Genomic DNA, 14,327 nt, shown 5'->3' on the forward strand with positions numbered 1-14,327 from the left:
CAAATACGCCCATGTTCATACAGCGTGCAGAATCCAGATTCTATTGAGGAGAGTTGAGCCAAGTCACCATAGGCTCGGGAAGAGAGCAACGTGGAGGCCCACTGCCCCTTCCCCGGCCCCCACTGGGGGCGCCAGCCACTCCAACTTTTGACTGGATGTCAAGAGCGTCGCCACGAGGGGAACGAGTCGCCGGCCAGCCAAGGTAGCCAACGGCGTGTGAAGGTTGCCTGACCTCGAGGAAACTGAGATGGCACCAACAGAGGTTTTGTTAAGTAGGCGACCAAAATTCGAGCGGCAGCAACCTGGGCACCTTCACAGATAGCAGTGCCGCGTATCAGGACCGAGGATACACTCTGAGTCGGGTCGCAGGCGTCTCAGCTACGGTGCTGTCCAGCAGTACAACCAGCTGCCATTCGACACAAACACTCGCCACTTCAAATCAACCCTGAGACGCTACCTACTCAGAGAACTGTATGGCTGACCTGATCAAGTATCGCGGTGTATTGTATTGGCCTGAATGTATTTTACCTCGTATGTTTTCAACCTTTGACGTGTGACGATGAAAAACCATATTCGATGGATTCGTTATGAAATATATTCTGATTCTGATTCTGATTCAGGGCGCCTTCGACGTTGAGCTGGGCGCCGATCATCAGGACGCCGGGGGAATATGACCCAATATCCCCCGTAAATATGTGCCTCGGAAGGGAGACCCAACCATAAAACTGAAAGCTCGCCGTATTTTATCCACTATTTTTCGAGCAGGTCCATAGATTTCCGTCCTCAAAAGTGCGGGGATATTCCCCAGTGTTTGAGTTGGATGGGACTATAGTGGCGTTTACACCGACATGAGATTCCCATTGCCGGCTGTGGGAAACTACTGTCGGTGTAAACGCCATTCATATTTCCTGCGTCACCCCTGTGGAGACGCCCTTACTCCATGGTGCCGAGCTTATCAATTTGGATATCAATGGAATCAAAATCTCTTATCGATCGATGAAGAACTAAAGTACCCCGACCCGGAGAGCGTCTTTGGAATCAAAGCAGTAGCACATGACGCAAGACTTCAGGCAAATAAATCCTTCTTGTCTGAAATAAAACATTTGTGTATTGATAAGCACGTTTTATAAGCAATGGTAGCAAGATTCTCCATGTATTTGGTTTTAGTGATAATTTAGTAGCAGATACTTACCGTCGCATTTCGTTTTTTTTATTAATAATTTATATAGTCAGAACTAGCAACATGTCTCTTCACTCAACAATAATTACAAAAGTGAAAAAGAATTGGTAAATTGCTTATATTTTGGTGAAACTAAAAATTAATTCAGCACATATTTTTTTACAGCGTTGAAGTCCAGCTCCAAAGGACAGCTGACGATCGTAGCCGAGCAGGCTGTTTGGTACTTCTTCACTACTTCTTAGAAGTACCCGTTAGTACCGATCATGTCTCACATAATAAGCTATTGGAACAAAAATATGCATGTTTTTCTAATTATTCTCCTTTCACACTAGAAATAAATACTTTTCAAATGCATTTACTAATTAATTTCACAAAAACGGCTTGAAATTTTACAATGTCAAAATACTTATTCCAATTTCCACCATGAAACCACCACTATGCTACTTGCTTACAGAACCGTGCGCACAGTGCGCGCAGTTTTATCGTGACGTCAGAGGGTGCTTCCTCAGTGGCGCCCCCTGGCGGGGAACGCGTGCAAAAAGTCCAGCTCTTAGGCATGTCCCTCTTTTGTGCACTTTGCAATAAAATGAATTCAATTGCATTTGTGGCGCGGAGTGACAGTACTGGGGCACACTAAAACACTGCAATATCAAGTTAAAAAGATGCCAAAAGAGAAAAAAAATAACGAATGAGACACTTGCGGACTGTAAGAATCTTGCCTGCGGACAGGACACAGTCCAGGTCCAAGGATCAATGTCAGTGGTATTTGGAAGTACTTATACACATTGCACACAAACTTCTCCTCGAATAACAAACAGATACAGATAAAGGGACCCTCCCACCTTCAAAAAAGTTAATGAATTGGCATGAAAGTGATGTCGCTCGGTTCAGAAAGAGCAAAAACGAATATCTTCCAAATTTCATCGAAAAATATTCACCAGTTTTCAAGATATTAGACTTTTACTTTTGTCTACTTTTTGGGATCTCCGCTGTTCCTAGCGACTTTATTTGAAAGTGCGGCATTTGTTGCGCGCAAAGCAGCATATACCACCGCGTGCTACAAAACGTTTTAGTCAAACATTTAAAAATCGTTAGATATCTGCGAAGACGTCACACATTCAGAGGGGTATTCCTATGCATTAGCCCCTCTGAATCAAAATGCTGCAATTTTGAAATTCAATATTTCCGATTTAAGGCATTTCTCGATGTTGTGAGTGCCGAAACCGGTAATTGTGAGCCAGGGACCCCATTTTGGCTATCTCAACTCAAATCTAATGTTAAGGTGGGAGGGTCCCTTTAATAGCAAATCCAGATAAATCCATGGAACATGACTTTTCATTGCAATAGGTACGTCAAATATGTACAATAGCGGCGGAACACCTTCCGACTAGTGGTCTCGGGGCACTGCCGACTAGTGGTCCCATTCTTTCCATGCAACGTCCATAGGGCTAATGTTAAAATGCCAAAATCAAAGGGGGGCACGGTGTGCCCTCCCCGTTCCGCCGCCTATGAATACCTATGTAAATACACAAGATTCAAGACACAGTGCTCAATTGTAATGTAACTAACTGGACATCGCAGACTGCTCCATAAAAATGTGCGCTTTGAGCTGGTGTCGAAAGTTGCGAGCGAAACGTCATTTTCATCTGTGCTGTCCCGCCCCCTCCTTACCTTCGCAGAGCCTTTAGAATAAGATGGTCTCACTTTGGTCTCACTCAGCCGGCAGCCCCTTTCTTCAGTGCCCTACGTGGATGGCCTCGTGTGCAGAGCGCTGAACGCCCGGACGCAACTCGGTCGCAAATGAGCCTTCCGACCAGGGCATTGTCTCCCGACCTAGTCGCATGCGGATTCGGAGTGCCTACCTATTTTCTTGCTGTTCTGGGCTGGACAGTCACCAAAGCCTTCCTCCGATGCGGGCAGCTCCTAGCGAACTTGAGCCGCTTGTTCACGTGCGGTGGGGCGACCGAGTAGCGTGTCTCGGTGGCCTGTCCATCATATATGTAGGGCTTTGCGTCCATCAAGATGGGCTGAGCGGCGCACCAAGGTGGCTCATGGACCCTCGCTCGGTTCTGAAATGGTCATGCTAGACCACGAAAGGACATAACATAGCAAAACAGCTTTTCGCTCTGACACTCAAACGTTCACCCCAAAGAAAAGTAGGCACTGCAGAATGCAGGTGGAGTTGGGTGTCCTCACCGACTACCTGGTGGAGCTGATGACGAGGATGCGGATGGGTTAGTCCTGAGGAAAGCAAGGACGGCCAATACATTGATCAGTGATCATTATATAATAGATGTAACCAAACGTTATTTATTAAAATATATGATTAGGCCCAGACTTGTGACAGCTCAAGAAAAAAGTGAGCTCGCTCAGCTCAACTCCGTCTTATCCGCTCCCGCTCAGCTCCCGCTCAGTTTAACGCGGCTCAGCTCAGCTCACGTTCCGCTCAAACCGGCTGCGCTCCGCTCACGCTCAGCTCAGCTCAGCTCAGTTTCCGCTCAGCTCAGCTCAGCTCAGTTTCCGCTCAGCTCAGCTCAGCTCAGTTTCCGCTCAGCTCAGCTCAGCTCAGTTTCCGCTCAGCTCAGCTCAGCTCAGTTTCCGCTCAGCTCAGCTCAGTTTCCGCTCAGCTCAGTTTCCGCTCAGCTCAGTTTCCGCTCAGCTCAGCTCAGTTTCCGTTCAGCTCAGTTCAGCTCAGCTCAGTTTCCGCTCAGTTAAGTTCAATGCCACCCATTGCCGAATGCCGAATGCCACCCATATCTCCGTAACGTTTCGGGGTCCGGCCAATGACGTCACGGCAATGCGTGTGTTGATTGGTCATGGACATCGAATCATCGGGACACAGGTCGGGACATCACGCCGCAGTGGATAAGGATACCAACCGAACGGCTTACAACGGTGCGAACTGGGTGCAATAGAGGAATGTAGCGATTTCCCGACCAATCGCTTCAGTTTGCGAAGTCGAACTACATGGCCTTTCACCTAGTGACGTCTTTGGTTTGTATATAATATTCTTTCCAGTTTATCATGTTTCTAGTGTTTATAGTGTATCAATAGGTATTCAATGCACATTGCATTCGGTTTTATATTTTTATCCGTTCTCATCATCTTCCAGTGTACCTACTAGAACTGGATCAGCTCAGCTCAATCAGCTCAGCTCAGCTCAGCTCAATCAGCTCAGCTCAGCTCAATCAGCTCAGCTCAGCTCAATCAGCTCAGCTCAGCTCAGCTCAGCTCAATCAGCTCAGCTCAGCTCAGCTCAGCTCAGCTCAATCAGCTCAGCTCAGCTCAGCTCAGCTCAGCTCAGCTCAAGCTCATTCAGCTCAGCTCAGCTCAAGCTCATTCAGCTCAGCTCAGACAGAAGCTCAGCTCAATGCATTACTGAGCCGGCTCAGCTCACAGCTCAACAATTTGGCAAAATGTTGAGCCGGCTCATGAGCTGAGCTGATTTTTGAGCCGGCTCAACTGAGCTGATCACAAGTCTGATTAGGCCACACCACCATTGTACATATAGATTACCTAGACACAGAGGTAATGTAGATCGCAATTGGTCGAAAGAGATCATAAACACGAGCACACTGTAAGACAGACGCGGGACAAGCTTAAATCAATTTGCAGTTTCCAAAAAAAATAGATAATTGTGACATATGTTACCCATCACCAAGCAAGCAGTGTAATGACGCACAATAACACAAGCAACATCGAATAACACATTATCCATAACGATAAAATAAATCTATCACTAAAGCCGTATCACGAGCCAAGCCAAGCAGGTGCCGTCAATGCAGACACAGGATAATGAAATATCTTCATCGTATGGTTGCTGAAGATAAACAATTTACTGGTAAATTCTGAATGCATAGAAGAGGACACGAACCGCATCTCTTATAATTAATTGCAATAAAAGGGGAGCGGCTACACACACACACACACACACACTTCACACATCGTAACATAAGACAGAAAGTGCAGCGGCTAGTGCAACATCAACACCAGAAGGTACACCACAACACTCGAGTACATGAGGCCCATTGTCACGAAACACAGTAAGGTTGATGGGGACACGTCCGCTCTAAAGTTGTTATTTACATATGATGCCTGATCAGGCAACAACATTTGAGCCTGATTATGTTAACGACAATCACGTAATTAACACAACGATGCGTTGCTTAAATTATAGACAAATGATCTTCCTTCATATATTCGAGCACTCGTTAGTCCCTACCATAACCGAAAATAAGAACCCATCAATCAACAATAAATTCGACCCAATCAAACAATGGAATTTATATGCTGGAAAACATCTAATATGCTACATTTTATCAAGTTTCCAACAGCTATAATTATCAGTTTCATTCGCATCACAGTAAAGCTGATAACACCACAAAAAGCAGGGGACAATCAAGCTCTATGGTCTACTTTGCAGCCCATTTAGACATTGTCTCCCTGCGGTTCAGCTCTTGAGAACGATCGGTAAAATAATGATCAACATAAGAATCAAAATGACCGCTGCCAACGCGATCTTCATCTTCAGGTCGCGCAGATACATGCGGCGCTGAACCTGTCGGGAGCTGATGTAGAAATCATCTGATGTGGAGGCCAAGTGTTCCGACTGCTCCTCCAGCTGACTCAGGTTGGCGCCACGGTCCACGATTTTCTCCACGTTCTGACGCATAATGCCGGTCACTTCGGAGACCTGCTCCCGGACGGCGGCCACCGAGTCGCGCTGCCGACCGGGCTGCGGCCCGCGCAGGAAGAAGTCGTCACCGCGACTGCCGTCCTCGGCACCCAGCAGGCCAGCACGTTCTGAGTCATCTGCTGCTTCATAGTCATCCAGATCTACCTTACTGCCAAGCCGAGGTTGCATCGTGCGCGAAGATGGGCTGATTGCGGGAAGATGTCCTGCACATGAAACAAAAGATGACAAAGTTAGAGCAATCCATACCAATACCCCAATACCCATTACATAACTTCCAATGTTTGAAGAGAGTGGAGAGTCAAGAGTGGGGAGTGGGCTGTGGGGAACCCAGGGCCAGGCCTGGTGGAGTTGAATTTGGGACCAAACTTAGGTAAAATAACAGCTAAATTAATTCAGCCATGTGTGTTTTTTATTGGGTGAGCTTTAAAGACATCAAACAATTCACATACCCATCAAAACCAGAATCAGAATGCATTTAAAGCTCATCCAGACAATCACTGGTTTTTCATGTGCTCGCGTCAGCAATATGGGCAAAACACTTAACCGGTAAAAGACAAAATATGGGTAAAAGACACTTTAGAACATGTCAAACAAAAGTGGACGCGCTAAGATCACAATAAAAGCTCCTATGCGTACATATATGTGCGTTCACCACCGCACTGTGCCCGAGCTCAGGTATTTCTTGACGGTCCCTCTGAAGTCTGAACACCGACATGCGGGTCTCCCTAATGTCCATCCCATGGCCATTATCATAAAATGAAACCTGTGAGCTGTGACATCAGCAAAAACTTTACTTCTGGTTAGCAACTGATTGATCCAGCTTGCAGCTAAAAGGAAGCTGGATTGGAAGCTGGATTGCCATCATAATTATTAATTCATAAGCATGTATCTGGGTTTTATAATAGCGAAAAGCAATTATACCTGGCTCATCTTTCTTAAACCTATGGTTCATTTCATTTTAAAATAAAGGCCTCTGATCTTCTCTGTTTGATCTACATCAAAATCGATCTAAATTGAAATCGTTTCACATCAGCATCGACAGTACCTTGGGCTTGATCTTTATTGTGCCTTTATCTTGGCGAGACTTGTTGTCTATGCGTTAAAAGTCGGTCAAAGCATAGCTATAAGCTTATCAGCAAATCAATCTACAGCATTACCTTTACGAAATTTGTACGGAAACGCAGAGCACAACAGGTAGCATATGGGACATCACCGCACAACTCTTACGTTTTGTGCAATTTGTGAGCCATATTTTGTCTCAAAAAGAGCTTTGTGCGCTATGAATGAAGCGGTAACACATCGCTTTAGATAGCATTGATTATTTGTTTTAACAGTAATTTGATTGATAGGATTTTTTATTTAAAAATCAAAAATATTTTTAATGATTTTTTTTTAACTTTATAAGTACAATAAGAAGCAGAAATAATCATTTCAATTACAATTTTTTAAATGTTGCAGAAGAACATTTATGTTGCGCAGCTGCGACAGATATTGAGGTCTTTAGTGCAATAAGACTCATTTTATTGTATGATCGAACGTACCATCAACCTTATTATCACAAATTTCCGCTTGTGGGGCGGGGATCAAGCGCGGCGAAACGATAGTAATTACAATAATGCAATTGGTGATATTCGTGCCCTGCTACACTTGAATTTAAACTTCATACAAACATGTATTAGCGTGTGCATATTAACATTATTGCAGTGATTCATATAAATATTTTACTGGTTCTTGGCCTGACACCGTGGTCTGAACTGGGAAGCATTCTTGCCAACAACCATCCATCCAGCTCAAACTGCTTGGGATTCTTCAAGGCTTATATTCTGACAGGTCAGTCGATCACCATTGTTTTCACTTTGCAAAATCATGGTTGCAATACGCTTGGCTTTATGAACTTCAATTGACGGATATGTCTAATGTCACCATAGGCCAGACTGGAAAAACTATATGTTGTGCCTAATATGACTGGCAGGATTGCGCTGCTAATTTAAGTGCACGTCCGGCTTTGCATGCGCCAAATTCAGCGCATGGCGGGGGCTGAGTTTTCCGCCGCAGGGCGATCACAGAATTTCTTCGCAAAAGATTCTTCGCAATTTCTGCCCTCAAACGCCCGCTCGGCGCTCGCTGACCAGAGCAGTTCATTGCGCGGTCTCGCATCAATGGCGCGACAGCTGGTCCGAGTCACTATTCAAGCCACTCCTCCGCCGCTCCCTATCCCCGGAGAGCCGAGAGGACCGAGAGGACGCCGTTTCGGTGCACCAGATGAGGGCGGCGCCGTGTGCCGGGAAGAGGCTGATGTGCCGGAGCACGTGCTGCTCCACTGCCCGGCCCTCACTGGCTCCCGCCAGCCTCGAACACACCGCTCCGCCGATTTTTGTGGCCCCGGAACTTCCGGCTCCGGCCTTGTTTCACGGCACGACGCTACAGTGCGCTAGGCGTATTGAGGTATTGGGTTTCTGTTGAAATAAAAAACTGATACGGACGCTCAAACACGGGATAGCGTCCAAGTTCAGTTCAGTTCGGTTCAGTTCAGTTCGGTTCAGTTCAGTTCGGTTCAGTTCAGTTCATTTTATTTTATTTTATTGGTATTTGTGAGGTGCATGCACCGTAGAGAAAACGGCGTTGAAAGGACAGCGGGACTTTCAAAGGAAAGTTTCAAGTAAGCTTACATATTTTGTATGAGGTATGCTTTGACATATTTTTCAGCTGAGATTTAGATGTTTGATTGATGGCTGTTATAGAAAATTGGGGTGCCACTACATTGTTTCAGATACGCGGTCCTATCCATGATGACCTTCGAGTACGATAAAGTTTTGCCGAGAAGGGTTGGTGAAAATGTTGTCTACGTCACGTATTCCTTGTTCTTGCGTTGTCCTGAACGACTGAAGCAAACAAAAGGTCAAGTTGTGATGGTACCTAAGTGTGAAATGACTTTTCGATAGGTACATTAACAATTTTGAAATTTTCAGCAATAAAGATATCTATCAGATGCAGTTTGAGCTTAGGAACACGATGGTGATATTTATTTTGTTATACGATGTCAAAAACGCACTGGAAATGGATTTGAAAAAATCGATAATGGTGAAATTTTAACTAAAATGCGTACCTATAATACTTATACTTACTTATACTTATAAAGTTCGGAATTTTGAAAGGCCACTTGGCCTCAAGGATCCGGTCCTATCGAGCTCCTTACTGACTCAGTGTCCTGACTCAGTCGTTAAGGTGAGTTGTGTGTTTCAAATGTGCCCAGTGTTTGTCCAGTCTGGCTTTGAAGGCGTTTAGGCTGGGGGCATCGACAACTGATGGCGGGAGTCCGTTCCAATCGTTGATGACTCGGACGGAGAAGACATTTCGACGCACTCGGGATACGGCCCTCGGTTTCGACAGCTTCCATTGGTGTCCGCGGGTGTTGCCTGTCGCTGCCGCCGCAAAGAATCTCTCTGCCTCGAGGTCAATCCCCTGTCTGAGCACCTGGTAGACAGTTATCATGTCGCCCCGGCGTCGGCGATGGTATAGAGACGGCAGGTCGAGAATCCGGAGCCTCTCCTCGTATGGCTGATTTCGGATGGCGGCAACCAGCTTCGTAGCTCTCCTCTGGACCTTTTCAACGCGCCTCTGGTCCTCCCGATTGAAAGGTCCCCAGATGGAGTTCGCGTATTCCAGGTGAGGTCGCACCATCGTTCGGAACAGCAGAGGCAGAGTGTTCTCGTCTAGAAGGGCGAAGCTTCGCCGGATCACGGACAGGATGCGCGATGCTTTCGAAATCGCCGCGGCTGCCTGCTCACGGAACTTGAGTTGGTGGTCGACGTGGATTCCGAGGTCCTTCTCCACCGAGGTCTGGTCCAGCTGCGTGCCACCCATGTGGTAGACGTAGTTTCCATTGTGGGAGCCCAGATGCAGTGACTTGCACTTTGTTCGGTTGAAGGGCAGCTGCCAGCGTTCCGACCATTCAACGAGTGTATCTAGGTCAGCTTGGAGGGTGAGAACGTCTGATGCCCGGCTGACACTCCTGTAAATTTTCGTGTCGTCTGCGAACATCTTGATTGAGGACGCGACTTCACCGGGCAGATCGTTGACGTACACGACAAATAGCAGCGGCCCCAAGACAGTTCCCTGTGGCACCCCGCTGGTCACAGCGGCCCATTCCGACCTTGAGTTGTTCACCCGAACCCTCTGTTGCCTCCCCGTGAGGAACGCCTGCACCCAGTTCAGGAGCTTGCCATCAACGCCGCAGGCCCGCAGCTTCAGAAGCAGGCGCTGGTGTGGAACAGAGTTAAAGGCTTTGCTGAAGTCGAGGTAGATGGCATCGATTGCCTCACCTCTTTCTAGTCCACTGGTCCACTCCTCGAGAGTCTCAAGCAGTTGGGTACAGCAGGATCTCCTGGGTCTGAATCCGTGCTGCGCGCCACTCAACTGCCCCGTCCGGGTGAGATGCTCCATCAGCTGGTCGCGAATCAGTGATTCCAGCACTTTACAGGGGACTGATGTGAGGGTGACCGGTCTGTAGTTAAGGGGACACGTCCTGAGGCCCTTTTTGAAGATTGGGACGATCTCGTCCACGCGCCAGTCCCTTGGGAGGTGGCTCGAGTCCACGGAGGAACGAAACAACCGCGTCCATGTCTCCGCCATCGCTTCAGCGGTCTCTCGGAGAACCCTGGGGTGTAGTCCGTCTGGGCCCGGAGCACTGTCCACGTTGAGTTTGAGGAGCTTCCGCTTCACCGATGCAGAGCTGATGTCCACGTCTTCCAGACGGGGGCCCCCATAGGAGGCAGTCACCGTGGGCAAGACAGTTGACTCAGTGGTGAAAACACTCTGGAAACAATGGTTGAGCAGGTTCGCTTTCTCACTGTCTTTCCGTGCCATCGTCCCATCGTCGTTTTTGAGGTCTTCAACTCTTATTTTGGTGCGCAATCGTGAGCCAGTGTAACGCCAGAATCCCTTGGGGTTTTCTCGGATATCTAAGACAAGCCTCTTCTCAAAATCTGCTCTGAGGTTTCGGGTAAGGGTGCGGAGCTTATTCCGAGCGCGGGTGAAGCGTGCATAGTCCAGTGGGTCTCTTGTGCGCACATACTGGAACCACATAGCGCGCTTGTGTTTCTTGAGCCGCAGGGCCTCCTGGTTAACATACAGGCTCTTGTTCGTTGACCTTGGTTTGGCAAGGGGTATGCAATTGGATGCCAGAGACAGAAGCGTGTCTTTGATGACATTGTACAATACTTCGGTCTCGAGTTCTGTCGTGGGTGCCCAGTTAATTGAAGACAGTCGAGCATTCATGAGACGATAGTTCCCTTTGTTCAGGTTGTAACGAGGTTCAGCTGGTTCTACTACTTCCGAGTAGCAGTTCAGCTTGAATTTGAGGACAACATGGTCGCTTGATCCTAGTCCAGGGAGGGACTGTAGGCCTTGGATCATCCCCTCCTCATTTGACAGAACCAGGTCCAATGTGTGTGGTGTTTCACCCAGTCTAAACCTCGTTGGTTGAGTGACATGTTGGTGCAGGAAGCAGTCATTATAACTTATATATTTTTGAAGATATCGGGGTAAAACTTGCTAGACTGAATTATCGGCATGTGTTCTACTACATATCTTTCGTTTTTTTTCTCGAAAAGTCAAAAACTGATCTATGAAAAAATCAAAACTTGTTTGTGCAATTGTACCACCTATGTGTACATTTTTCGAAATTTCCAATATTTTGAAAATCCGAGATAGTAGTTTGATAGCCACTTGCAGTAATCGGATCTAGCTTAAAAAACTGAGCTCTTGAGAGCGATTGCAGTATTTCAATGTCTTGCATCAAAATCGGCCGACATGCCGTCTTTTTTACGTCATTTCTGGCCGACCTATTATGGTAGCTGCAAAATTGTAATTTTGACACAAGGTGTATAATTGATGCAGCGAAAGGTACTGGAAGTGTTGTGTTGTTAGTGTTACGTTCAGTGGTTTAGCAGTTATTGCCGAAAAACGAGAGAGGAGCTCTGTAGAGTCCCCCCCCCCCGCCAGTCATGCGCGGGTTAATGCATTAGTCCTATATGGGAACTTATGGAGAAATTCAGCAGCTGGCTGAATGACTATAAAGAAGAACGTGCAAGGTTGTTCTTGCACTGTGCCATTAGCTGCTTTACAATGACTCCAAAGTCGCAGCCCTGAATTTGCGTTGACCTCAAAGTGAATACCCTTCCCACAGCATGGATATGCATTTCAGCATTCCAGCTCCAGCAAGGACACAAGGCGAGGACCAGCATCCTCATCTTGTGAACTCACCTTGTGGGCTCCGTTCTTCTAGTTTCTAGCCCTACAGGCCTACACGACATGTTCCATATTGAATAGACCTCCCTGGGCTTCACAGACTGCTAAAGGAGCACCTGCATGCTCACCCAAATGCCCCAGGGAACCTTCTCGGAAGCTGATCAAGCTTCAAACAGTCTCCCTAGTCTGATAGAGCGTCTTTTCAGACAGAGTTGTGAATAACTACAATGCAACAGCTTGTCATCCATTGCGAATGTCAAGTTAGAGATGAATGATCATTTTGGCGCTTATTGGCGACACGTAACACACGCCATATGGCTGGTAAGAAAGGCTCGACTGAAATTGATCCCAGAGGCCATACGACTATCAAAATTATGTACACGCAATATCCGGTGCAATCAATCTGATACTGTTTATGGGAGTCCTTGATTCCTTGTCAGGTCCGACGTGACCCTCCCCATACCTATTCCTGGAACGGGGAGCTCCGCAACTGACTCAGTTTTGCTACTTCCATTATCACCCCCGGGTAATGGTCAGGGGTGAACACATTTTGTGAGCTCATCAAGGGTCGAATGCATTTGAACACAATGACACTGCTTGGCGATGGTTGTTGCCAGCCCATGCAAAATTTCGACGCTGACTTTCAGGCTGCTGTAGAGTATTGACGGAAGAGCATAGCTGGTGCCTGTCAACGAACTTCCGGCACACCGTGAATGTAGTTTGACCAATAAATAGGTAACATTTACTCCCTAGCCTACCGGACCTCCGATAACCAAATTTTAAGATGAAAATTTTACCCCAGTGTTTAAATAGTTCAGACATATTAGTATGTTGCATCCATGAGAATTCAAGCTCCTGTCACATTTCTTTCCTGTTTCAGTGTAAGGGTCTCGAGGCGTGGTTTGTCATGGGCCTCCTCGGCCTCGCCGACCCGTTTTGGGTCGGCCATATCTCGGTGCGACAGGGCTGCGATGTCGTCGCGCTTTGCGGTGGCTAACCTGGCACATTGCCACCGCCCAAGGCCAACGTATGCCTCTCGGTGGCGACATTACATTCCCCCCTGTTTTATCCTTGATGACCTATCCCTATTAAGTATAACCGAATCACGTTTACAGGTAGTCAGTCATGTTCCTAATGTCGACCTCAGGTCCGGTCAGGTCGGGTCGGGTCAGGTCGGGTTACGTGCCGCCGCCCGGGCAGCACCTGTCGCTGCTGCGCCTGACAACAGGTGGCGCCACGGCCCCCTCACGCCGCCGCAGTCACTGACGTCAGCCACTATAAATAAGTATGATCTCACCGGCTGGCGGTGCTCGATAAAAACCGGCCGTCGAGCGCGCGGCGCGCCAGTGTCCCGTTGTAGGCCGAGTGGAGCGCCGCCGCTGCTGTCGCCAATGTATATGAAACCGTTGGTGCCAAGAGCACGGCTGGCCCTCTGCCCGCCCAGACGTCCGTTTGGCATGCGGGCCCCATTCATACGCCGGGGAGGGGATCGGGTTCGGGTGCTAGGGTCACGTCAGGACACCCAGCTGAGGCGCGGTGGTCCGCCGACCGGCTGCGTCGGGGTGGGCTCGGCACACTCGTCCGATCTAGGCACTTGATGTAGACGGTTTGTGGGAGTAAACTAGGGAGACCCGTGGGGACTTAGATTTGTGGGCAAGCGGTAAGATGTTACCGAATCCTAGTTTCTAATTCACACTGATCGTCGATTCAACCTTGAGCGGTTCGTGGAGGCTCTCACACGAGCTCCTAGTGACTGGCGCAGTAGTCTCGCCTGGGTCCGTGGGCCGAGCAGCATTTGTCGTGACCTAAGTCCACTCTGAAAAGTGTCAGCTGTTGATTAACCCATTTTACGGTGCGATTCATGTACAATGAGTGAGCACCGTAAACAATGCTCAGATCGTGATGAAAACATTCCGCGAGTGTCCGTTCGTGCTTGTTCGACACACGCCACCACCAATTAGCGTGCTGAATTTCGACATACAATCGTGCATACGAACTTAAACAATTCACGGGAAATGAATCATCAGCACTGTCTCCTGAATGTCAACAAAACCTCAGTTACGGATTTACTAAAGCCGCAATGTCAACGAAGACACCATGAAGAAATTGTTTCTGACCAAACATTGTATGCATTTGGTCATGCATGTTTTTGATCATAAATAATATCTACATATTTCTGTTGGTGCACAAAAGAGTGTTTAT

At 47.6% G+C, this 14,327-nt stretch overlaps 2 protein-coding genes across 5 annotated transcripts in view; one reads left to right on the forward strand and one right to left on the reverse strand.

Annotated features, from left to right (window-relative positions):
* Positions 1-3,930: 3,930 nt before the first annotated feature.
* Positions 3,931-7,702, reverse strand: LOC122385650 (vesicle-associated membrane protein 4-like). 3 transcript variants are annotated; one of them, XR_006257235.1, is made up of 2 exons: positions 7,034-7,118; positions 3,931-6,079 (listed from the first exon to the last, which is right to left on the reverse strand). XR_006257235.1 is itself a non-coding variant. In XM_043374068.1 (2 exons), exons 1-2 carry the CDS (start codon positions 7,639-7,641, stop codon positions 5,631-5,633), a joined length of 489 nt encoding a protein of 162 aa, XP_043230003.1. In that variant the 5' UTR covers positions 7,642-7,702; the 3' UTR covers positions 4,254-5,630. The 3 variants fall into 3 exon arrangements, 1 of the variants encoding a protein (XP_043230003.1); XR_006257234.1 differs by having other exon boundaries at positions 6,922-7,117; XM_043374068.1 differs by lacking the exon at positions 7,034-7,118 and adding an exon at positions 7,602-7,702 and having other exon boundaries at positions 4,254-6,079.
* Positions 7,428-14,327, forward strand: part of LOC122385648 — a 145,755-nt gene continuing 138,855 nt past the window's right edge. Inside the window, exon 1 of one of the 2 annotated variants that reach the window (XM_043374062.1) lies at positions 7,428-7,706. The gene's annotated coding sequence lies outside the window, so the exon portion shown is untranslated. The remainder of the gene's footprint in view (positions 7,707-14,327) is intronic. The other variant, XM_043374058.1, reaches the window with a different exon arrangement.

The sequence above is a fragment of the Amphibalanus amphitrite genome, unplaced genomic scaffold (genome assembly GCF_019059575.1).
Source record: "Amphibalanus amphitrite isolate SeventyFive unplaced genomic scaffold, NRLGWU_Aamphi_draft 000226F_arrow, whole genome shotgun sequence".
NCBI classification, from domain to species: Eukaryota; Metazoa; Arthropoda; class Thecostraca; order Balanomorpha; family Balanidae; genus Amphibalanus; species Amphibalanus amphitrite.